General features: G+C 41.6%; 2 protein-coding genes across 9 annotated transcripts in view; one reads left to right on the top strand and one right to left on the bottom strand.

The window, feature by feature from the left end:
* The window catches only part of pphln1 (periphilin 1), a 173200-nt gene extending 162999 nt beyond the window's left edge, over nucleotides 1-10201 (bottom strand). For 4 of the 8 annotated variants that reach the window (XM_061914291.1, XM_061914290.1, XM_061914293.1 and 1 more), the window contains exons 1-6: nucleotides 10100-10201; nucleotides 7387-7422; nucleotides 4033-4097; nucleotides 3720-3932; nucleotides 3579-3643; nucleotides 1027-1152 (exon numbers count right to left, since the gene is read on the bottom strand). In XM_061914291.1, coding sequence (XP_061770275.1) covers nucleotides 1027-1152; nucleotides 3579-3643; nucleotides 3720-3932; nucleotides 4033-4097; nucleotide 7387 — 470 coding nt within the window. In that variant the 5' untranslated portion in view covers nucleotides 7388-7422; nucleotides 10100-10201. Of the gene's footprint in view, nucleotides 1-1026; nucleotides 1153-3578; nucleotides 3644-3719; nucleotides 3933-4032; nucleotides 4098-7386; nucleotides 7423-10077 lie in introns of all 8 variants that reach the window. The other 4 variants (XM_061914287.1, XM_061914289.1, XM_061914292.1 and 1 more) reach the window with 4 other exon arrangements.
* Nucleotides 10159-23984, top strand: zcrb1 (zinc finger CCHC-type and RNA binding motif 1). Its single transcript, XM_061914295.1, has 8 exons — nucleotides 10159-10306; nucleotides 10373-10465; nucleotides 15285-15313; nucleotides 15387-15498; nucleotides 15569-15676; nucleotides 18986-19095; nucleotides 19167-19242; nucleotides 23752-23984. The coding sequence occupies exons 2-8, from the start codon at nucleotides 10382-10384 to the stop codon at nucleotides 23833-23835; spliced, it is 603 nt and encodes a 200-aa protein (XP_061770279.1). The 5' UTR covers nucleotides 10159-10306; nucleotides 10373-10381; the 3' UTR covers nucleotides 23836-23984.
* Nucleotides 23985-25787: the final 1803 nt, after the last annotated feature.

Here is a 25787-nt window from a genome sequence, read left to right as displayed (position 1 = left end):
GGTGGCCATGTACTGCTCGCCCGTGTATCGGCTGGGGACATCTCTGCGCTGCTGATCCGCCTCCGCTTGGGATGGTTTCCTGCTGGCTCCGCTGTGAACGGGACTCTCGCTGCTGTGTTGGATCCGCTTTGGACTGGACTCTCGCGGCTGTTTTGGATCCATTATGGATTGAACTTTCACAGTATCATGTTAGACCCGCTCGACATCCATTGCTTTCCTCCTCTCCAAGGTTCTCATAGTCATCATTGTCACCGACGTCCCACTGGGTGTGAGTTTTCCTTGCCCTTATGTGGGCCTACCGAGGATGTCATAGTGGTTTGTGTTGTGGTTTGTGCAGCCCTTTGACACACTAGTGATTTAGGGCTATATAAGTAAACATTGATTGATTGATATTCTAAGACCTCATGTGTCCGGGGACAGATTTTCTGAGGTTAGAAACATAATATAAATTTGACAAAAAAACGAAAAAAGATTTGGTTTTTCCAAAAAATATTGTTGTAATCATAATAGTATCAACTAGATATGCTCCTGAACTTGGTATCATGGATGTTAGGTGTAGATCCACCCAGCGTTTGTTTACGGTGTGGAGTGAAGCATGTTGGATGATACTTGTAAGAAACTTACTTTATTTGTCACCATGGAGGCAAGGATTAGTGATTTAGAAGTAGCTACAACACTGCAGACTCCGGATGGACTTAAGCCGCTAGTTAGCTAACCATGTCTGAAAAGCACCTCTTCCTGAGGGCGTTTCAGTGTAACTTATAAACTTCCTCTTTATCGTTAGTTTTCAGGCCAAAATGCGTCTGTTCTCCCTTTTCTGTCCACACACTGTGTCTGCTTGTAAGTACTCCGTGATTGTGCGTTGCCGAACATGCTCCTCTGCTCGTAAAACAAGCAATGTAGGCACATGGGTGACCGGTACTTTTTAGAGGCGGTATAGTACCAAATTTATTTCATTAGTATCGCGGTACTACACTAGCACCGGTTTACAGTACAACACTAATATCACTAGTTCATAATTCCTACCCCCTTTCCAGGTTGAGGATGGCTTGCACAAGCGTGTCTGCTCCGCTTTCTGGTAGCGATCGGGGCGCCGGGTACACGCCCTGGTTTCGTGCATTGGGTGGTGGTGGTGGTGGTGGTGCACGGTTGCTGAAAAAAATATTGAAAAAAAAAAAAGATGGAAAAATATTATAATTATATTAAAGAAATATGTAAATATTGTTAGTGCATCCATCCATTTTCTACACCTTGTCCCTTATGGGGTCGCGGGGGTGGCTGGAGCCTATCTCAGCTGCATCTAGGCGGAAAGCGGGGTACACCCTGGACAAGTCGCCACCTCACCACAGGGCCACCACAGATAGACAACATTCACACACTAGGGCCGATTTAGTGTTGCCAATCAACCTATCCCCAGGTGCATGTCTTTGAAAGTAGGAGGAAGCCGGAATGCCCGGAGGGAACCCACATAGTGACTGGGAGAACATGCAAACTCCACACAGATGCCACCCTAATTAATTTCTCCCCTTCATCGCCAAAGTGCTGGCACTCACAACTCTCTTTGGCCCCTAGGTGGCTTATTTTGCAGTTGAATAATCAATAAATAATATCCATCCCATCCATTTTCTACCGCTTATTCCCTTTTGGGGTCGCGGGGGGCGCTGGCGCCTATCTCAGCTACAATCGGGCGGTTTTGATTGATTGATTGATACTTTTATTAGTAGATTGCACAGTACAGTACAGTACATATTCCGTACAATTGACCACTAAATGGTAACACCCGAATAAGTTTTTCAACTTGTTTAAGTCGGGGTCCACGTTAATCAATTCATGGTGAGCGGAAGGCGGGGTACACCCTGGACAAGTCGCCACCTCATCGCAGGGCCAACACAGATAGACAGACAACATTCACACTCACATTCACACACCAGGGCCAATTTAGTGTTGCCAATCAACTTATCCCCAGGTGAATGTCTTTGGAGGTGGGAGGAAGCCGGAGTACCCGGAGGGAACCCACGCATTCACGGGGAGAACATGCAAACTCCACACAGAAAGATCCCGAGCCTGGAATTGAACCCAGGACTGCAGGACCTTTGTATTGTGAGGCAGACGCACTAACCCCTCTGCCACCGTGCAGCCCCAATAAATAATAATAACAGTCAAAATTTCCAAACTGTCGATAAAATATAAGTTTAAACGGAAAAACAACTTTGCCACTTAAGTCTTCATTTTTGCGCTTAAGGAACGTTTCTATGACCTCAGCTCCAGACTTCTTCTGTTTGTTTGCGAATGTCATTACTGCGCCAAGTGGTGGAAAAGTGTATCACAACTGAGTACCGCTGCGGCTCATACGGAACACAGCCGGCTGGGTAACAGGTACTTTTTGGCAGCCCCCTAGAGGGCGCTCGCAGGCCAACAACGGTCAACAAACACTGTATTAGAAAACGGAACATGTAATGAGAGTAAAAACAATTACATAATTTTTATGAATCCTATCTTACTACATTATTGATGTGCTAATATTGTTGTAAATCAGATGATATATTACATTAGTGGCAATAAATTCTACATATTTCAATAAAATAAAGTGGCGAATATTAGTCTAAAATAACTCAACAAAGGCAAACACTATCATTGGCTCCCGTTTAAGTCATTTGGGTTTTGACAATAGCTGTCATAAATAAGGTAATACATGCAATTAATCACAAAAATACTTATAGCACTAATCATGCATAGTAGATTAATCTCGCAATTTCACTTTTTTATGCAATTATTTTTACTGTACATTATTTACTTTGAGCTGCTTTACCTTATCATCCAATGGCTTCCTGAAAAGCGGTGTGCGTTTTATATCAAGGAAGTGACCGGGTCAATGTATACGAATACAATATTTTGCTTCAAAATAATAATTAAAAGGACTTTATATACTACTTTTATCCGGTTTTAAACAAATAAGTTATGTAAATTTGAGTAAAATATTCAAAAAATGTTATGTATGACATTCTGACGATGAAATTGCATTCGTGTCAAAATATCGGGGGTCTTTTTACTGTTTATTTGAGTTATGCGAGCCATATTTTTGGTGGTTTATACTTTTGGAAGTGGGAGGAAGCCGGAGTACCTGGAGGGAACATGCAAACTCCACACAAAGATCCAGAACCCAGGATCAAACCCAGGACTACTCAGGACCTTCGTATTGTGAGGCATATGCACTAACCCCTGTTCCACCGTGCAACCATTGGTGCATATCCATCCATCCATTTTCTACCGCTTGTTCCTTTCGGGGTCGCTGGAGCCTATCTCAGCTGCATTCGGGCAAAAGGCGGTGTAGACTCTGGACAAGTCGCTACCTCATCGCAGGGCAGGTTACTTTTAAACCAGTGTGGGTGGCACTGGGAGCAGGCGGATAAAGTGTCTTGCCCAAGGACACAACGGCAGAGACTAGCATGGCGGAGGCGGGGATCGAACCTGGAACCCTCAAGTTGCCAGCACGGCTGCTCTACCAACCGAGCTATGGCGCATTGGTGCCTGTGTACATCTTAAATATGTATTGAATACAGCATGTGTTGAGCATTAACCTGTATTCCATAGGCCGTCCTCCTGTGTGTGGCTCCTCCCTAGGTCCTCTGTAAGGAAAATCCTCCTGAACGCGACAGAGCAAAGTCAATTTTACTCCATATTTGCATCCTATGAATCACGTAGGAAATCCATGTTCTCACCCTTCTCGACGGGGGAGCGCCTCTGCGTTCCGAAGGGAAATGAGCACCATCCCCAGGGTAGCCCCGCTGATCGTCTCCGTGGTAGTTCCGCGGGCCACCTCCATTTGGGAAAAAGCGAGGACCCCCTTCGTATTCATAACCGCCGCGGTTGTAATCTTCCTCGGGTCTGCTAAAGTGGCCTCTTCTATCCCCTCCTGCTCGAGAGTAAGGGCCCTAGGCAGACAGTGGGGATAAATAGTCACAATTGATGTCTCAATTCATGAGTTCTTCTTTTAGAAGAAATGATAATAAGAGTGCAAAGACATAATCTCACCGGCCTGTCAGATAAAAAGCGTTCTTCATATGCATCTCGTACAGTCCTGTCCCTTCTGTACGCCACTGTAAAAAAGGTCAATATAAAGTGAATTAACCTAATAGTTAGTAAAGCACTTCAGTCAATAACACCTCAAAAATCAAAACAGAAACAGTGTCACAGTTATGAAATTAAATCACTGACAAATCTCCACAAACTTTCTTTTACTCACACTAAACGACTTGTAAGTAAAAAAAAATTTTCTTCACAAAATAAAATTGCTGGTAAAGAAGAAATTTTCTGCAAGAAAAAAAAATATTTTCAAGCATAACAACTATTTTCTTCTTGTTAAACTTTTGGCAGTAATACATAATTGCCAACCCTCCCGAAATTCAGCGCCTCTCCCGAAAACCTCCCGGGACAAATTTTCTCCCGAAAATCTCCCGAAATTCAGGCGGAGCTGGAGGCCACACCCCCTCCAGCTCCATGCGGACTTGAGTGAGGACAGCCTGTTTTCACGTCCACTTTCCCACAATATAAACAGCGTGCTTGCCCAATGACGTTATAACTGTAGAACGATCGAGGGCGAGTTCTTGGTTTCTTATGTGGGTTTATTGTTAGGCAGTTTCATTAACTTCCTCCCAGCGCGGTAACAACACAAAACAACAGCGGTCACGTATTCGTCTACCGTAAAGCAGTTTGTCTGCCGTAAACAGCAATGTTGTGACACTCTTAAACAGGACAATACTATGTTAAGGTAACGTGTGGAGTTCCCCAGGGTTCGGTCCTTGGCCCTGTACTCTTCAGCATCTACATGCTGCCGCTGGGTGACGTCATACGCAAATACGGTATTAGCTTTCACTGTTATGCTGATGACACCCAACTCTACATGCCCCTAAAGCTGACCAACACGCCGGACTGTAGTCAGTTGGAAGCGTTTCTTAATGAAATTAAACAATGGATGTCCGCTAACTTTTTGCAAGTTAATGCCAAAAAAACGGAAATGTTGATTATCGGTCCTGCTAGACACCGACCTCTATTTAATAATACAACTTTAACATTTGACAACCAAATAATAAAACAAGGTGACGCTGTAAAAAATCTGGGTATTATCTTCGACCCAACTCTCTCCTTTGAGTCACACATTAAAAGCGTTACTAAAACGGCCTTCTTTCATCTCCGTAATATCGCTAAAATTCGCTCCATTTTGTCCACTAAAGACGCCGAGATCATTATCCATGCGTTTGTTACGTCTCGTCTCGATTACTGTAACGTATTATTTTCGGGTCTCCCCATGTCTAGCATTAAAAGATTACAGTTGGTACAAAATGTGGCTGCTAGACTTTTGACAAGAACAAGAAAGTTTGATCATATTACGCCTGTACTGGCTCACCTGCACTGGCTTCCTGTGCACTTAAGATGTGACTTTAAGGTTTTACTACTTACGTATAAAATACTACACGGTCTAGCTCCAGCCTATCTTGCCGATTGTATTGTACCATATGTCCCGGCAAGAAATCTGCGTTCAAAAGACTCCGGCTTATTAGTGATTCCTAGAGCCCAAAAAAAGTCTGCGGGCTATAGAGCGTTTTCCGTTCGGGCTCCAGTACTCTGGAATGCCCTCCCGGTAACAGTTCGAGATGCTACCTCAGTAGAAGCATTTAAGTCTCACCTTAAAACTCATCTGTATACTCTAGCCTTTAAATAGACCTCCTTTTTAGACCAGTTGATCTGCCGCTTCTTTTCTTTCTCCTATGTCCCCCCCTCCCTTGTGGAGGGGGTCCGGTCCGATGACCATGGATGAAGTACTGGCTGTCCAGAGTCGAGACCCAGGATGGACCGCTCGTCAGGACCCAGGATGGACCGCTCGCCTGTATCGGTTGGGGACGTCTCTACGCTGCTGATCCGCTTGAGATGGTTTCCTGTGGAAGGGACTCTCGCTGCGGTCTTGGATCCGCTTGAACTGAACTCTCGCGGCTGTGTTGGAGCCACTATGGATTGAACTTTCACAGTATCATGTTAGACCTGCTCGACATCCATTGCTTTCGGTCCCCTAGAGAGGGGGGGTTGCCCACATCTGAGGTCCTCTCCAAGGTTTCTCATAGTCAGCATTGTCACTGGCGTCCCACTGGATGTGAATTCTCTCTGCCCACTGGGTGTGAGTTTTCCTTGCCCTTTTGTGGGTTCTTCCGAGGATGTTGTAGTCGTAATGATTTGTGCAGTCCTTTGAGACATTTGTGATTTGGGGCTATATAAATAAACATTGATTGATTGATTGATTGATTGATACTGCCACCTACTGTACATGCATAAGGTTAGAAAAATAGTGACAGAGAATAGAACAAGGATGGCCAATTCAACCCTTAACTCAACAATGAGTAGATGAGTGTTATGTGTGTGTATATGTGTAAATAAATGAACACTGAAATTCAAGTATTTCTTTTATATATATATATATATATATATATATATATATATATATATATATATATATATATATATATACATATATATATACATATATATATATACACACACACACACACACACACACACACACACACACATGTATATATATGTATAGCTCGAATTTACTGAAAGTAAAGTATTTGTTATATATATACTGTATATATATATGAAATACTTTTCTCTTAACCACGCCCCCAACCACGCCCCGCCCCCAACCACTGCTCCCCTCACTTCCCAGGGGGTGATCAAGAGGATGGGTCAAATGCAGAGGACAAATTTCACCACACCTAGTGTGTGTGTGACAATAACTTTATGACACACCACCTTAAAAAAAAACGAATGGAATTATAATTGTTTTTACTGAACGAGACACCCGGAATGTACATTAAAATAAAGAATGTGGGATTTACAATATTAACTATGAAAGATAAAACACTGAATATTGACAACATATGAACACCACCCACTCTCGATCGACATATTTTACAATCAAGCAAAACGCAAAAAAAAAAAAGCAAAATATGAACGTGAAGGTTAAAAAAACAATCTGATATATCACTAAGCTTTAGAATTTTGTTGTAAAAATCCTCTTCCGTGTCTGTCCCTGACACCCGCTCTGGAAACCCTCTGTGGAAAAGCTCCCCACCCATACTGCTTGGTGCCTCGTCTGAGCTTCTGTAACGTAGATTACCAAATGAACTCATATGTAATGCAAAAGCGCAGAATCTATCCATTGAAATACTTTGTATAGTTTAAAAGCACTATATAAAAATATAAATATAATTCAATGGGGTGGTGACTTGTCCAGGGTGGACGCTGCCCCCCGCCCGAATCCAGCTGAGATAGGCTCCAGCGACCCTGAAAAGGACAAGCGGTAGAATATGCATGGGATGGGCATTAACTTACTTTCAAAATTCCAGGGTTGCGCTGCCTCAACACAATCTGGAAAGAGTTTCAAATGCAAAGTTTAGAATGCAGATTTATACTCCAATGCATCACATTCTACAAGTCTCTAGATAAAACACAGACAAAACTGCTCCCAGGAAGAAAACACAGACAAAACTGCTTGTAACTTCCGGTAAGAATGTCGGGCAGACATGAAACAAAAACCTCTATGTAGGTCTCACTTAGACCTACATTTTAATAATTGACATCCTTCAGCAAAAATCAACAGGAAGTTGGCAATTACTCCTTTAAAACAAGTTTTTTAAAAAACCGTCACCTTTTTTCAAACATTATCTCCTCTGAGCGGGTTTGTTGTGTCGGCTTCAAACTCGCACAGGAGAGAGATTGGACCCTTCTGATTAAAAATTATAAAAATAGATTTATTAACTGCTCTGGTTTTGATTTTATGCGCCTTCAAAGAACCACTGCGCTGATGCTGCTGCGCTGCTGCCGTCTCAAGATGGCCGCTTAAAAGCAGGAAGCACCAGCGTGACCACACAATGCAGAGAAGGTAGGTACTGTGCGGGTAAAGATATGTTGACTGGGTGAAACAAGGAAGCACCAGTTTGACTCCAGGATACAGAGATGGTAGGTAATGTGCAGGTAAAGATATGTTGTTTGGGTGATGGCAGGAAGCACCAGCATGTATGGGTGACAGAAAGAAGCACCAGTGGGACCCCAGGATGCAGGGAAGGTAGGTAATGTGAAGGTAAATATATTTTGTTTGGGTGATGGCAGGAAGCACCAGCGTGTATGGGTGACAGAAAGAAGCACCAGTGTGACCCCAGGATGCAGGGAAGGTAGGTAACGTGCAGGTAAAGATATGTTGTTTGGGTGATGGCAGGAAGCACCAGCATGTATGGGTGACAGAAAGAAGCACCAGTGTGACCCCAGGATGCAGGGAAGGTAGGTAATGTGCGGGTAAAGATATGTTGACTGGGTGAAACAAGGAAGCACCAGTTTGACTCCAGGATACAGAGATGGTAGGTAATGTGCAGGTAAAGATATGTTGTTTGGGTGATGGCAGGAAGCACCAGCATGTATGGGTGACAGAAAGAAGCACCAGTGGGACCCCAGGATGCAGGGAAGGTAGGTAATGTGAAGGTAAATATATTTTGTTTGGGTGATGGCAGGAAGCACCAGCGTGTATGGGTGACAGAAAGAAGCACCAGTGTGACCCCAGGATGCAGGGAAGGTAGGTAATGTGCAGGTAAAGATATGTTGTTTGGGTGATGGCAGGAAGCACCAGCATGTATGGGTGACAGAAAGAAGCACCAGTGTGACCCCAGGATGCAGGGAAGGTAGCTAACGTGCAGGTAAAAATATGTTGTTTGGGTGATGGCAGGAAGCACCAGCATGAATGGGTGACAGAAAGAAGCACCAGTGTGACCCCAGGATGCAGGGAAAGTAGGTAAAGTGCAGGTAAAGATATGTTGTTTGGGTGATGGCAGGAAGCACCAGCCTGTATGGGTGACAGAAGGAAGCACCAGTGTGACCCCAGGATGCAGGGAAGGTAGGTAAAGTACAGGTAAAAATATGTTGTCTGGGTGATGGCAGGAAGCACCAGCGTGTATGGGTGACAGAAAGAAGCACCAGTGTGACCCCAGGATGCAGGAAAGGTAGGTAATGTGCAGGTAAAGATATGTTGTTTGAGTGATGGCAGGAAGCACCAGCATGTATGGGTGACAGAAAGAAGCACCAGTGTGACCCCAGGATGCAGGGAAGGTAGGTAAAGTGCAGGTAAAGATATGTTGTTTGGGTGATGGCAGGAAGCACCAGCCTGTATGGGTGACAGAAATAAGCACCAGTGTGACCCCAGGATGCAGGGAAGGTAGGTAAAGTGCAGGTAAAGATATGTTGTCTGGGTGATGGCAGGAAGCACCAGCCTGTATGGGTGACAGAAATAAGCACCAGTGTGACCCCAGGATGCAGGGAAGGTAGGTAAAGTACAGGTAAAAATATGTTGTCTGGGTGATGGCAGGAAGCACCATCGTGTATGGGTGACAGAAAGAAGCACCAGTGTGACCCCAGGATGCAGGAAAGGTAGGTAATGTGCAGGTAAAGATATGTTGTTTGAGTGATGGCAGGAAGCACCGGCATGTATGGGTGACAGAAAGAAGCACCAGTGTGACCCCAAGATGCAGGGAAGGTAGGTAATGTGCAGGTAAAGATATGTTGAATGGGTAAAGGCAGGAAACACCAGCAAAAGTCGGTCCCGTCCATCGCTGCTTGCAGCTTTAATTAGGGACCGAATGTCCCTTTGGGACAGAGGACCCTATTTGTATTTCTAAGGTTTTATTATTAATAAATGAAGTTGTATGTAAAAGCATGACAACTGCCAATGACATCTCAACTCGCGTATTCAATGACTCCCCGCAGACCTCATCAAACGGGCCCTTTTGGCACCCATTAAAACGGGTATTATAACACCAACATGTAAATATAAATAGGAGAAAGATGAAATAAGAATATTAATACATTATTGTGACAGACTAGCATCGCGAGCTAGCTCACGTTAGCATGCGGAAATACGCCGCTTTTTTTTATCGCCGTTGGCTCGTCGTTATCTCCAAAGAATGATTGCACGGCGTCTCTTATTCAGCGTGCGGTGTAGTTAATGTTACAAAAATAATAACAAACGCCCCGGCGTACCTTTATAGCGGGTTAGCCTCACCTTAGCTTGGGGAAGCTACATGGACAGACGAGGCTTTCTTATTGGACGAGGGGATGCAGACGTCATCATTAGGCGACACTCAATCCTTTACCTTGAGGAAGCTACATGGCTTTTTATTGGATTAGGGAATGTAGACGTAATCAGTACGCGACACTCAACCCGGGTTTGTATGTGTTTACCTCAGTTTAAAGGAGTTTTCCCGTGTTGGTAAGAACATTAACTAACTATATATACCAGCCTATTAATTAACAGTGCTGTTATGTTCTTGTCAAGGTGCTCAACATGAGCGGGGGATTGGCACCGAGCAAGAGCACAGTTTATGTGTCCAACCTGCCCTTCTCTCTCACTAACAACGACCTGCACAAGGTAATCTGTCATTTTGTGTATTGTTATTTGCGTTAAAGGCCTACTGAAATTAGATTTTCTTATTCACACGGGGATAGCAGGTCCATTCTACGTGTCATACTTGATCATTTCGCGATATTGCCATAGTTTTGCTGAAAGGATTTAGTAGAGAACATTGACGATAAATTCGCAACTTTTGCTCACTAATAAAAATAGCCTAATCTGTACCGGAAGTAGCAGACGATGTGCGCGTGACGTCACGGATTGTGTAGCTCCTCACATCTGAATATTGTTTACAATCATGGCCACCAGCAGCGAGAGCGATTCAGACCGAGAAAGCGACGATTTCCCCATTAATTTGAGCGAGGATGAAAGATTTGTGGATGAGGAAAGTGAGAGTGAAGGACTAGAGAAAAAAATATGCGGGCAGTGGAGCGATTCAGATGTTATTAGACACATTTACTAGGATAATTCTGGGAAAGGGCTTCACGGTGGAAGAGGGGTTAGTGCGTCTGCCTCACAATACGAAGGTCCTGCAGTCCTGGGTTCAAATCCAGGCTTGGGATCTTTCTGTGTGGAGTTTGCATGTTCTCCCCGTGAATGCGTGGGTTTCCTCCGGGTACTCCAGCTTCCTCCCACCTCCAAAGACATGCACCTGGCAACACTAAATGGTCCCTAGTGTGTGAATGTGAGTGTGAATGTTGTCTGTCTATCTGTGTTGGCCCTGCGATGAGGTGGCGACTCGTCCAGGGTGTACCCCGCCTTCCGCCCGACTGTAGCTGAGATAGGCGCCAGCGCCCCCCGCGACCCCAAAAGGGATTAAGCGGTTGAAAATAGATGGATGGAATTTTGGGAAATCCCTTATCTGCTTATTGTGTTACTAGTGTTGTAGTGAGATTATACTGTCGTACCTGAAAGTCGGACGGGTGTGGTGACCGCCAGTGTCTCTGAGGGAAGCCACGTTTCTCGACGAGGCGAAGCGAAGGCAGCCAATCGGGCCAGGCTGTGCGTTGTTTCTCCCTCCTCCACGGTGGAAGCGTTCCACGTTCGGGGGCGGCCGGTGGGAGGAGGCAAGAGAGTCTGCAGCGGCGTCTTTGACAAGTGCAGGAGCAACAACACAAGCTCCGCTCATGTCTACGTTAAGAGCCGACTTATTACCACAATTTTCTCACCGAAACCTGCCGGTTGACATGTGGTTGGGAACCATGTTCGCTTGACCGCTCTGTTCCATAGTAAAGCTTCACCTTTGGGAATGTAAACAATGAAACACCGGTTGTGTTTGTGTTGCTAAAAGCGGCCGCAATACACCGCTTCCCACCTACATCTTTCTTCTTTGACGTCTCCATTATTAATTGAACAAATTGCAAAAGATTCAGCAACACAGATGTCCAGAATACTGTGGAATTATGCAATTAAAGCAGACGACTTATAGCTGGGATCGGGCTAGAAAAAAATGTCCGCTACAATCCGAGACGTCACACGCACGCGTCATCATACCGACGTTTTCAACAGGATACTTTGTGCGAAATTTAAAATTGTAATTTAGTAAACTAAAGCGGCCGTATTGGCATGTGTTGCAATGTTAATATTTCATCATTGATATATAAACTATCAGACTGCATGGTGGCTAGTAGTGGCTTTCAGTCGGCCTTTAAAAAAAGTGGAATGAGGTGAAATCTAATGAGAAAAAGTGGCAATGTTGACACAAAGCTGCCATGCAGGAAGTTTTTTGGTTCCTTTTGTCTTTATTTTCTTTTTTTTCCCATTACTCAAAAAAAAAAAACGACCAAAAAATCTATGTTATAATGAATTATTACTTAAAAATTATCACTTTAAAATGTTTTATGTGGAAAAATGTTGCTTATGTTGTGTGGTTGCCATATAAAAACATCAAAGTTTTGACTAAAGAGCATAAAACAAACAAAATAATAGTTCAAACTTAAAACCGACAGATATATCGGAAGTTGATCTTGAAATTGAAGTGTTAAAATAAAAAAAACAACTCATAAAATGTATCACTTTATGAGTGGGGAACCTTTCAGATGTCAAATATATTTAGTAGGATTTTATTTAACTTTTCACTGTGATTACTCAAAAATATGAAATAATTAAAATCAATGGTGTCCTGCATTATTGATCTTTGGGGGCTTTAATTGCTAAATAAAGGAACTCTCCTGAAGGAATCAATAAAGTACTATCTATCTATCTATCTATCTATCTATCTATCTATCTATCTATCTATCTATCTATCTATCTATCTATCTATCTATCTATCTATCCATCTATCTATATATCTATCTAACTTTCTAAATGCTGCATATTTCAGTTTTACTATAAAAAACAAAGTTGTCTTTGACAGAAAACGCATAAAACCTGATTTGTTTTACTTTATATCAACTTCAAGTGGATATCGAGATTTACTGTAAGCATAAATTAAAAAAAATAATAATAATTTGAGTTATTTTTAACATTTTATTGACTGAGACCCTCTATGCTCCCCAGGAGTTCTGAGGATTAAAAAAAAATCCATATATTTTGTTATGGTTTGAAAATGAAAAATATCAAATTGGCCCCCGTATGCTTAAAGACCTACTGAAAGCCACTACTAGAGACCACGCAGTCTGATAGTTTATATATCAATGATGAAATATTAACATTGCAACACATGCCAATACGGCCGGGTTAGTTTACTAACTTTGCAATTTTAAATTTCCCGTGAGTTTCTTGTTGAAAACGTCGCGGAATGATGACGCGTACGCGTGACGTCACTGACTGTCAGCAAATATTAGCTCAGCACCACTTACGACTTAAAGTCGTCTGCTTTAATGGCATAATTACACAGTATTTTGGACATCTTTGTTAATGAATCTTTTGCAATTTGTTCATTTAATAATGGAGACATCAAAGAAGAATGCTGTTGGAAAGCTGCCTTTAGCACCGAGACACAGCCGGTGTTTCTTTGTTTGTTGTGAAGCTTTAACACAGAGCGGTCAAGCCAACATGTTTCTTTACGTCAACCAGCATGTTTTTGGAAGGGGAAATTGTGATATATATCTTACCGGAGAAATCATTGGATTATTCGTCGTCCTGCAGCAGCTGTTTAAAAGGCAGCTGTGAGCTTGGCTCCTCGGCTTCTCTCTGAGACACTGGGTGTTCACCGCAGCCATCCGATCTCGAGGTATGTCTTTACAATCTTTAAAATCTCACTAAAACACTATTAAAACAATAAGCAGATAAGGGATCTTCCAGAATTATCCTAGTAAATGTGTCTAATTACATCTGAAACGCTCACACTGCCAGAGCAGTCGCTTTTTTTTTTTTTCTAGTCCTTCATTATCAATATCCTAATTCACAAATCTTTCATCCTCGCTTAAATTGTCGCTTTCTCGGTCCAAATTGCTCTTATTAAAAACAATGTGAATATGTGTGGAGCCCTGCAACTCGTGACGTCACGCGCACATACTTCCGGTAAAGGCGGTGTTTTTTTTTAATCAGCGACCAAAAGTTGCAAACTTTATTGTCGATGTTCTCTACTAAATCCTTTCAGCAAAAATATGGCAATATCGCGAAATGATCAAGTATGACACATAGAATGGACCTGCTATTCCCGTTTAAATAAGAAAATCTCATTTCGGTAGACCTTTAAATTTTTTCGTGTGCGGCCCTCCGTGGAAAAAGTTTGGAGACCCCTGGGTTAGTGCGCCTGCCTCACATTACGAAGGTCCTGAGAAGTCCTGGGTTCAATCCCGGGCTCGGGATCTTTCTGTGTGGAGTTTGCATGTCCTCCCCGTGACTGCGTGGGTTCCCTCCGGCTTCCTCCCACCTCCAAAGACATGCACCTGGGGATAGGCCCCTCCCACCTCCAAAGACATGCACCTGGGGATAGGCCCCTCCCACCTCCAAAGACATGCACCTGGGGATAGGCCCCTCCCACCTCCAAAGACATGCACCTGGGGATAGGCCCCTCTCACCTCCAAATACATGCACCTGGGGATAGGCCCTTCCCACCTCCAAAGACATGCACCTGGGGATAGGTTGATTGGCAACACTAAATTGGCCCTAGTGTGTGAATGTGAGTGTGTAGGTATATTTGAGTTAATTTAATTTCCTTTACTTATGTCCTCCTTTATATTTGCATGTCTCATGAAACATGTAATATTGGCCACATTTCTGATAGTGTGCCATGTTGTTCCAGACCATAGCAAACGTTACCCAGCTTGCTAAGATTGTCATTTTTCCATTAGAAGAAGACAGCCTGTCCTTTCCTTCAACTTTGACACACACATCTATACCTTTGGCAGTTTTAAGCCAGTCATTTCCCAGAGTTTTATCACCCTCTTGAGACACTTACTTAATGTGTTGCCTTCATTTGAACACTTACATTACGCTTTTCAATATTTTGCGGCTCCAGACAGATTTGTTTTTTGTATTTTTGGTCTAATGTGGCTCTTTTAACATGTTGGGTTGCCGACCCCTGGCTTAGCTTTTGGAAGACTTGTGAAGCTATTTTCTTTCAAAATAATTTATTGATATTTTTTAACTATTTTTATTTTTCACTGTTATACAAAACAAAGTGCATTCCATGACAGCTCAACACGGAACCCATAGTTTTGTTTCTAAATCCGTGACCTTTCCGTTTTTCAAGGGACGGTTGGCAACTTTAATTGAAAAAGACACAGAGGATAACAAGACAATCATTGTGGGGAAAGAAAATATTTCTCAGCTTGTATTTAAAACATGTAAATAGAAACAAGTCAGACGTGTGAAATAATTTTGCGCTTGACTGTATATGAAAAGTAAGAAAACACTGTTTTCTAGACCTCAGTTCTTTTCTTTTCAGCTCTTCACCAAATACGGAAAAGTGGTCAAGTGAGTATTTTTGCAGCCTTTTTACACAATGAAGAACCCAGAAAGATGTGGTCATGCGATGATTTTCTCCCAGGGTTACAATTGTAAAAGATAAAGACACCCACAGAAGCAAAGGCGTGGCTTTCGTTCTATTCCTGGACAGAGAATCGGCTCATAATTGTGCGAGAGCGGTCAACAACAAGCAGGTGGGCTTATTGGCTTTATTTTATGATTATTCTATAAAAATATGTGACTGACAGGTGTGCTGTGTTGCAGTTGTTTGGAAGAACTGTGAAAGCCAGCATTGCAATCGACAATGGTCGGGCGGCTGACTTTATAAGGAGGCGCAACTACACGGACAAGAGCAGGTGTTACGAATGTGGGGTGAGTACAATATTAATAAGAAGTGCCTTTTTGAAATAATAATCTATGTAAACTAGTCATACTTTTAAAATATGCTTATTTAGATGTTCAACAGCTACCGTATTTTGCGGACCGGATTATAAGGCGCATTAAAGTACCGTATTTCCTTGAATTGCCGCCAGGTATATAGTATGCGCCTTTCTAGAATTACTGCCGGGTCAAACTCGTTTCGCAAAATAGTTAGCGCATGCTTAGCATTACCGCCGACTCAGGATTCACGCCGGGTTGAACTCGTTTCGCAAAATATTTTTTTTATTAGCGCATGTCTAGAATTTCCACCGGGTCAAACTCGTTTCGCCAAATAATTAGCATATGCATAGAATTTCCACCGGGTCAAACTCGTCACGTCACGAGTGACACTTCACCTGTCATCATTTTCAAAATGGAGGAGGTTGATTTCAATCATTTGAAATTGCATAAAGGGAAGAAGATTAAGAGCTATTCAGTAGGATTTAAGGGCCAAGCTATTGAATATGCTAAAAAGAACAGTAAGCAGCTATGTTTTATTAGTATACCGTAGCTGCGTGTGTCAAATATGAGTCATTAAATGACTTCCGCCTGCTGTTGGTAGAGGGGGCTAGTGATCCTTTTTGCGACAACTTGGCTGCAGAAGAAGTGACAACAAGCAGCAACAGTGAGCAGCGATCGTTTATTTTTTCCTCTCGCTTGCACTTTTAACATGGAGGATTACATATCTAAAATAAAACAGTTTTCTAAACTGAACTTTCAATCGAAGCAGGAGGTAATAAAGAAAGATCTCCATCGAGACAGAGAGACTTGTAAAACTGAAGAAAGATAAGGAAGACTTCTATAAACAAGTTATCGATGCTTTTGATCAGAAGGAGCTGCGCATGGACTTCATTTATAAGTAAATGTAAGACCATAATAAAGTTTATTTTATTAAATGTGCTTTTCATGATGGTATCCTTACATCACACTCAAATTTATAAGCGCATGCCTGTATTTACCGCATGCCTTTGGTAAGCGCCGGAGTGAGAAGAGGTTTTAAAATAATTAGCGCCCCGGCGGCAGTTCAAGGAAATATGGTAGTCATATTATTATTATTATTGAAAAAAAAAACACTTCCTAGTGGTCTACATAACATGTAATGGTGGTTATTTGGTCGAAATGTTGCATAGATAATGTTCATCTTCAAGCCACTTTCTGACAGTCGCCTCAGGATGCGCCGTTTTTTGGGCGGCCTTATTTACGTGGCTCACCATCGGCAGCGTCTTCTCCTCGTCATCTTTTGATGTATCGGTGTAGCATGCAAGGATAAGAGTGGAAGAAGTGTCAAAAGATGGAGCTAACTGTTTTATTGACATTCAGACTTTACTTCAATCAATAACGGAGCAGCATCTCCTCATCCGTGGCTCACGAGTGCAACAACAACGCTGGAAATGTGTCACGTGAAAAAACGTCTGACCGGAACTCTTTAATAACTAAAGTTCCTTGGGTGAATAATGTAAATTCACTACACCGGTATGTTTTAACGCTTTCATGGCGAGTTTACTTACAGATATAAGTAAGAACTTTACACTACTTTATATCAGAAATGGCAACAGTGGAGGATGAATGTCCCATAACAAGAAGATAGAGAAAAAGAAGAAGCTTATCAACAACGGTGTCGACACAGACTACAAAGGCGGACACAGGCAAATTTTCAGGACTTATGCAGGTCCCAAATACAGATCAGCGGGTACCAGAAGGTAAGAAAAGTTGCTTTTGAATAATATTGGGAAACAAAACGCCGGATAATATGTTAAACCTTATACACACACCATAATAATACTAATATGTAGAAGCACAGTACAATCCATCAAGCGGTGGGGCTTCACAGCTTACCAAAGTAGTATTAAATAATTTTGATGGATTTATGTGTAATGTTCTGTACTTTCAGTGGAACATATAAAATGTTGGTGTTGTTTACTTGAGTCATTTTGCAGGCTACACGTATCTCTTATGTGTGACTGCCATCTACTGGACACACTTATCATTTCACAATGTACCAAATCAAATATTTTTGAGGTCGGTAAGCACTACCAAAATGATTCCGTACGTTAGGCGCACCGGGTAATAAGCTGCACTGTCAAGTTTTGGGGGAAAAAAATGATTTTTAGTTTTTGATTGATTGATTGATACTTTTATTAGTAGATTGCACAGTTCAGTACATATTCCGTACAATTGATCATTTAATGGTAACACCTGAATAAGTTTTTCAAGTTGTTTAAATCGGGGTCCACGTTAATCAGTTCATGGTACAAATATATACTATCAACATAATACAGTCATCACACAAGTTAATCATCATAGTATATACATTGAATTATTTACATTATTTACAATCCGGGGGGTGGGATGAGGAGCTTTGGTTGATATCAGTACTTCAGTCATCAACAATTGCAGCAACAGAGAAATGGACATAGAAACAGTGTAGGTCTTATTTAGTAGGATATGTACAGCCAGCAGAGAACATAGTGAGTTCACATAGCATAAGAACAAGTAAATACATTAGAAGTACATTTGAGTTGTTTATAATCCGGGGAGATGGGATGTGAATGGAGGAGGGTATTAGTAAAGTGTTGAAGTTGCCTGGAGGTGTTGTTTTAGAGCGCTTTTGAAGGAATATAGAGATGCACTTACTTTTACACCTGTTGGGAGTGCATTCCACATTGATGTGGCATAGAAAGAGAATGAGTTAAGACCTTTGTTAGATCGGAATCTGGGTTTAACGTGGTTTGTGGACCTCCCCCTGGTGTTGTGGTTATGGCGGTCATTTACGTTAAGGGAGTAGTTTGACATGTACTTCGGTATCAAGGAGGTGTAGCGGATTTTATAGACTAGGCTCAGTGCAAGTTGTTTGACTCTGTCCTCCACCCTGAGCCAGCCCACTTTGGAGAAGTGGGTTGGATTGAGGTGTGATCTGGGGTGGAGGTCTAAAAGTACCCGTACTAGCTTATTCTGGGATGTTTGGAGTCTAGATTTGAGGGTTTTGGAGGTGCTGGGGTAACAGGAGGTGCAAGCGTAATCGAAGAAGGGTTGAATGAGAGTTCCCGCTAGAATCTTCAAGGTGCTTTTGTTGACCAGAGAGGAGATTCTGTAGAGGAATCTCGTTCTTTGGTTGACTTTTTTGATCACCTTGGTTGCCATTTTATCACAGGAAAGATTAGCCTTTAGAATAGAACCTAGGTAGGTGATCTCATCCTGAGAGCTCAAGTGTGCCTTAAGTCCGAAAACTACGGTATTTAGTGTGTTGTTTGTTGTTAATAGGATGTAGGACATATGAGCTATGCGTGTCCCAAAAATATGTTGGGGGAGAGAGAACCCCCAAAGAAGAAAGAAAAGAAAAAGAAGAAAAAAGGTCAACAACCACAACATGTGTAAGTAACCCACTGTATTCAATATACTCTATGGTGTGTGTTCCCTATAATGTTTTTATTTCGCTTTATAGTGAAGAAGAGGAGGAAAGTGAAGACGAAGGAGAAGATCCAGCTCTTGACAGTCTTAGTCAAGCCATAGCTTTTGAGGTAAATATGCATATTGAGATAGTTATTGTAACCCTGTAACAACACAGAAAGGGCCTGATTTACCTAAGGCAGGGTTGTCCAAACTTTTTCCACTGAGGGCCGCACACTGAAAAATCAAAACAAGCGGGCGCCTTTTTGATATGTTTTTATTTCAAAAACCAATACTATATATGTATAAAAATATACATTTAGGCCTCCATTCAGGCTTGATCCCAGGGACCCCAAAGGATTCTGGTCAAAAAAATATTTAAAATGTGTCATTATTTTGTGTTATTGTTCTTCAAGGTTTAAATCTCTAGATCAACATCAGGTCTATCTGTCAATATAACCTTTTTAAAGATTTAAGTGGTATGCCCTTTTTGTCAAAGAAAACCCTGTTTTGCTATGGGAAAAATAACACAAATTAAAGCTGCAAGCAGCGTCGGTCGGGTCCGCCTTTGGCCGCTGCCAAGCCCTGGTCTAAGTCAGACCTACATAGAGGTCTTTGTTTCATGTCTCTACGACATTCCTAACAGAAGTTACAAGCAGTTTTGTCTGGGTTTTTTCCTAGGGGGCGCTAGAGCGCAATTTTGACTTTTGGGGTTTGGTTTTTTATTAGATGGCAATTTTCGCCAGTCCTGATGTGTGTGTAAAATTTGGTGAGTTTTGAAGCATGTTAAGGGGGTCAAATTACAGATCGGCGTTTCTGGATGTTGTTTATAAATGGCTTTCGCTTTGCATAATAGAGCTTTAACTTGCACTTTGAAGCATTTTAAGGGGGTCAAATTACAGCTCAAAGAGGCAAAAATTTCCTTTTTTAGGTAATTTTGCCCAGGGGTTCTTTGAAGGCGCGTCAAATCAAAACCGGAAAAGTAATCAAAACTCTTTCGTTAAATTTTAATCAGAAGGGTTCAAACTCTCTCCTGTGTGAGTTTGAAGCCGGAACGACAAACGAGCTCAGAGGAGGTAACGTTTGAAAAAAGGTGAGGGGGTCAAATTACAGCTCAAAGAGGCAAAAATAGCATTTTTTGCGAAAATTTTGCTTTGAATGGGTTTTTGCCAACTTCCTGTTAATTTTAGGTATAGAAGTTTCTAATGGGGAATCTAGGTCTAAGTCAGACCTACATAGAGGTTTTTGTTTCATGTCTCTACGACATTCCTAACTGAAGTTACAAGCAGTCTGTTTTTTGTTTCTTCCTAGGGGGCGCTAGCGCGCCATTTTTTAATTTTGGGGTTTGGTTGCTTAATAAGTTGGGAAAGTTTGCCATACCGACGTGTGTGTCAAATTTGGTGAGTTTTGAAGCATGTTAAGGGGGTCAAATTAGGGTGCGAAGGAGCGGAATAATGATAAAGAATAAAAAATAATAATAATAAAACACCTGCGGACCCTAAATATGCAATATAGTTTCCGCCAATAGAATTTTAAAGTGGAATATTTGGGATTACAGAATAATTGGAGCCATAAAAATGTCAACACATAACACCGTTGATTTCAATTTGTTTTTATTTTTTTAGCAATGACACACAAAAAAAATTACACTAAAATTATTGGGGATCCAAAAGGGTCCTACTCATTAAAAATAAAAAAGTTTTTTTTTTTTTACTGTTTACTTTAAACACAATCGTCTTAAATTCAACTTCAGATCCATCTGTCAATTATAACTTTCATTGTTGTTATGTTTTTTGTTTGTTCTTATTAGGACCTTCTTTAGAAAAAAAAAACAACTTTGTTTTTTATATGGCAAACACAAAATATGCAACATTTTCCCCCAAAAAATATGTCAAAGTGGAATATTTAATGTGACATTGATTTTGATTTATTATATATTTTTTAAAGCAAATAACAGCCTGCATGGCAGCTTTGTGTTATTAGAGTAAACATTGCAAAATTTTCTTGTCACATTTCACCTGTTTACTCTTTTATACCACTTTTTCTGTTTTTTTATTTTTTTAATCGTATTTTTAGAATGTGCTTAGGGCCGTTAAAAAATTACCCGCAGGCCGCACTTTGGACTCCCCTGACTTAAGGTTTGCGTGTCCTAAAACACGTGCAAACCTGATAGCACACGCAAAGCGGATTAACTAGTGGATTGCGTCTGTTAAATGAGCAGAACAAGGCTTACAATGCTGTCTTCATTACTATGCAAGATATATGCCGATGGTCAGACAGTCCACAATACTTGGAGAAGAAGCAGATATAATTATTTAGCATGTGCAATGTAATTTACAAGCTCTTGTCACCGATTTGGCAAGCACTACTTTGCGTTTTATTTATTAGCGCATGTCAGAAACTGACAAAAAAGCACACGGCTGTGAGAAAAAGACAGACGTCGATGGGCAGAGACTCCTCCATCCTACCTGTGTGTGTCAACATAGAACTAAATAATATTGGACATATCGTCTATTCAGCAATGTCCTTTTACAAACCATAAGTGTTGGGAAATTGTGTTATATGTAAATATAAACAGAATACAATGATTTGCAAATCCTTTTCAACCCATATTCAGTTGAATATGCTACAAAGACAACATATTTGATGTTCAAACTCATAAACTTTATTTTTTGCAAATAATAATTCACTTACAATTTCATGCAACTTGTGCCAAAGTAGTTGGGAAAGGGCATGTTCACCACTGTGTTACATCACCTTTTCTTTTAACAACACTCAATAAACGTTTGGGAACTGAGGAAACTAATTGTTGAAGCTTTGAAAGTGGAATTCTTTCCCATTCTTGTTTTATGTAGAGCTTCAGTCCTTCAACAGTCCGGGGTCTCCGCTGTCGTATTTTACGCTTCATAATGCGCCACACATTTTCCATGGGAGACAGGTCTGGACTGCAGGCGGGCCAGGAAAGTACCCGCACTCTTTTGCTACAAAACCACGCTGTTGTAACACGTGCTGAATGTGGCTTGGCACTGTCTTGCTGAAATAATCAGGGGCGTCCATGAAATAAACGGCGCTTAGATGAGAACATATGTTGTTCCAAAACCTGTATGTACCGTTCAGTATTAATGGTGCCTTCACAGATGTGTAAGTTACCCATGCCTTGGGCACTAATGCACCCCCATACCATCACAAATGCTGACTTTTCAACTTTGCGTCTATAACAATCCAGATGGTTATTTTCCTCTTTGTTCTGGAGGACACCACGTCCACCGTTTCCAAATATAATTTGAAATGTGGACTCGTCAGACCACAGAACTATTTTCCACTTTGCATCAGTCCATCTTAGATAAGCTCGGGCCCAGAGAAACCAGCGGTGTTCCTTGGTGTTGTTAAATCAATCAATGTTTATTTATATAGCCCCAAATCACAAATGTCTCAAAGGACTGCACAAATCATTATGACTACAACATCCTCGGAAGAACCCACAAAAGGGCAAGGAAAACTCATACCCTTTGGGCAGGGAGAATTCACATCCAGTGGGACGCCAGTGACAATGCTGACTATGAGAAACCTTGGAGAGGACCTCAGATGTGGGCAAACCCCCTCCCCTCTAGGGGACCGAAAGCAATGGTTGTCGAGCGGGTCTAACATGATACTGTGAAAGTTCAATCCATAGTGGCTCCAACACAGCCGCGAGAGTTCAGTTCAAAGCGGATCCAAGACAGCAGCGAGAGTCCCGTCCACAGGAAACCATCCCAAGCGGAGGCGGATCAGCAGCGTAGATGGGTTTTGCTTTGCATAGAAGAGTTTTAACTTGCACTTACAGATGTAGCAACCAACTGTAGTTACTGGCAGTGGTTTTCTGAAGTGTTCCTGAGCCAATGTGGTGATATCCTTTACACACTTATGTCGGTTTTTCATGCAGTACCGCCTGAGGGATCAAAGGTCCGCAATATCATCGCTTACGTGTAATGATTTCTCCAGATTCTCCGAACCTTTTGATGATTTTACGGTATGTAGATGGTAAAATCCCTAAATTCCTTGAAATAGCTCGTTGAGAAATGTTGTTCTAAAACTGTTCGACAATTTGCTTACAAATTGGTGTACCTCGTCCCATCCTTTCTTGTGAAAGACTGAGCAGAAAAAATGCTCAATCATGGCACGCACCTGTTCCCAATTAGCCTGCACATCTGTGGGATGTTCCAAATAAGTGTTTGATGAGCATTTTTCAACTTTGTCAGTATTTATTGCCACCTTTTCCAACTTCTTTGTCACGTGTTGCTGGCATCAAATTCTAAAGTTAATGATTATTTGCAAAAAAAAAAAAAAGGTTTTATGAGTTTAAACATCAAATATGTTGTCTTTGTAGCATATTCAACTGAATATGGGTTGAAATATTTGCAAATCATTATATTCCGTTTATATTCACATTTAACACAATTTCCCAACTCATATGGAAACGGGGTTTGCCACCGGTTTAACACACGGTTGTCTCCCTGGGAAAAGCACATACGCACTCATTTTTAAATAAGGCGGTCTGCACCACTTTTCATTTTCACACACATTGTTAGTATTTCCCCTGAAACATGCCACTTTACAGTATGTTTTATACATTTTTTGTTTTTCCTTCTGTAAACTTCCAGCAAGCACGAATTGAGGAAGAGGAACGGCGAAGGAAACAAACCGCTGTGCCGCGGGATGCCAACGACGGCGAGCCTAGTGACTGATGTGGACACCATTGGGGACGCATGGTGAAGACGTAATTGTATTTGTTGTGTTAGTTTTTACAGCTTCTTTTATTATGGAATCAGTTTGGAGTATCCAGTTGGACAGATGTCTGTCTGCTATTGTAAATAAAATAATCGTGGGTTCTACATATCTTGCGAGCTTATTAAAATTCCTGCCTTTTTAACTGGGGCTGAAAAATACTGTTTTATCAGTAAAATTGCAAGCATTGTTATAGAAGGTTAAATGATATAGAGCCATGCCCTCCCTGTACCCGGATCACAAGGTGAGAAGCCTTGATTTGCGTTTGTATTTTTTATTTTTTATTTTCCTCAACCCTCCCGATTGTTTACCTGCATCTCACCTTTTTTGTAAGCGCCACCAGAAGTTGTGAAACCCGTCAGCGATCCTGTTCTGTATCCATGTAATGTTTGTCTGATCTCCTATAGCGGCATAGCTCGGTTGGTAGAGCGGCCGTGTCAGCAACTTGAGGGTTGCAGGTTCGATTCCTGCTTGTGCCATCCTAGTCAATGCTTTTGTGTCTTTGGGCAAGACCCACCTGCTCCCAGTGCCACCCACACTGGTTTAATTGCAACTTAGATATTGGGTTTCACTATGTAAAGTGCTTTAAGTCACTTGAGGAAAAAGTGCTATATAAATATAATTCACTTAGATGGGATTGTGCTAAAAATTGTAATTTCCCCTCAGGGATTAATAAAGAATTTCTGATTCTGATGTAAAATGTAAATAAATAAATGACCGGGGGCTTCAATCAATGTTTATTTATATAGCCCCAAATCACAAATGTCTCAAAGGACTGCACAAATCATTACGACTACAACATCCTCGGAAGAACCCACAAAAGGGCAAGGAAAACTCACACCCAGTGGGCAGGGAGAATTCACATCCAGTGGGACGCCAGTGACAATGCTGACTATGAGAAACCTTGGAGAGGACCTCAGATGTGGGCAACCCCCCCCTCTAGGGGACCGAAAGCAATGGATGTCGAGCGGGTCTAACATGATACTGTGAAAGTTCAATCCATAGTGGCTCCAACACAGCCGCGAGAGTTCAGTTCAAAGCGGATCCAAGACAGCAGCGAGAGTCCCGTCCACAGGAAACCATCTCAAGCGGAGGCGGATCAGCAGCGTAGAGATGTCCCCAACCGATACACAGGCGAGCGGTCCATCCTGGGTGTCGACTCTGGACAGCCAGTACTTCATCCATAGTCATCGGACCACAGGGGAGGGGGGGACATAGGAGAAAAAAGAAAAGAAGCGGCAGATCAACTGGTCTAAAAAGGAGGTCTATTTAAAGGCTAGTGTATACAGATGAGTTTTAAGGTGAGACTTAAATGCTTCATATGAAGTTTTACTCCAATTTTTTTCTTTGCCACTTCTTACTCTGTCACTGAAAATATTATAAAGGCAAATTTCGCCGCAATCCCTGCACTTGCTCCCCTGGTCCCACGGTCTTAGTATTTGTATTAAAAGGCAGTGGTGCTTGATTTGAATCACGGTTGAAGTTAAGTACGGAAGACTTATCATGCTTTAATTACGTTAAAATTATTATTTTACACAAATAAAAAAACAATTGAAATAGTTTCTCCGATGAAACATGCATCAAATTCAATTCAAGTTGGATTTAAAAAGTATAAAAAAATAGGAATGCACGAAAAAAAAGTGATTCACATCCAAATCACAATTCTTATTCATCCTGATTCTAAATCGAATTAATAGTTGTTTTTTTATATGATCTTTTTTTGTGTAAGAATACGTTTCTAAAAAGATGTTTCAAGCCATATCCATGCAACCAGAAGAAGCTTTTTTTAACCTGTAACCTGTTTAGAAAATGTTTTACCATAAGTTGCAAGAATCGGGTTAAATCAAGAATCGATTCTGAATCAAAACGTCCCCCAGGAATCAAACCAGATTCATATGTGTGTGTGTGTATA

This window comes from Nerophis ophidion, linkage group LG10 (assembly GCF_033978795.1).
Source record: "Nerophis ophidion isolate RoL-2023_Sa linkage group LG10, RoL_Noph_v1.0, whole genome shotgun sequence".
NCBI lineage: Eukaryota > Metazoa > Chordata > Actinopteri > Syngnathiformes > Syngnathidae > Nerophis > Nerophis ophidion.
This window is presented reverse-complemented; position numbering and strand designations above follow the sequence as displayed.

Bases quoted from the DNA above. Each gene is read 5' to 3' on its own strand.
- zcrb1 (XM_061914295.1), top strand. From the start codon at position 10,382: ATGAGCGGGGGATTGGCACCGAGCAAGAGCACAGTTTATGTGTCCAAC. The intron at 15,314-15,386 runs GTGAGTATTTTT...ATTTTCTCCCAG, and splicing joins AAATACGGAAAAGTGGTCAA to GGTTACAATTGTAAAAGATA. The intron at 15,677-18,985 runs GTGAGTACAATA...TGTTGTTAATAG, and splicing joins GCAGGTGTTACGAATGTGGG to GATGTAGGACATATGAGCTA.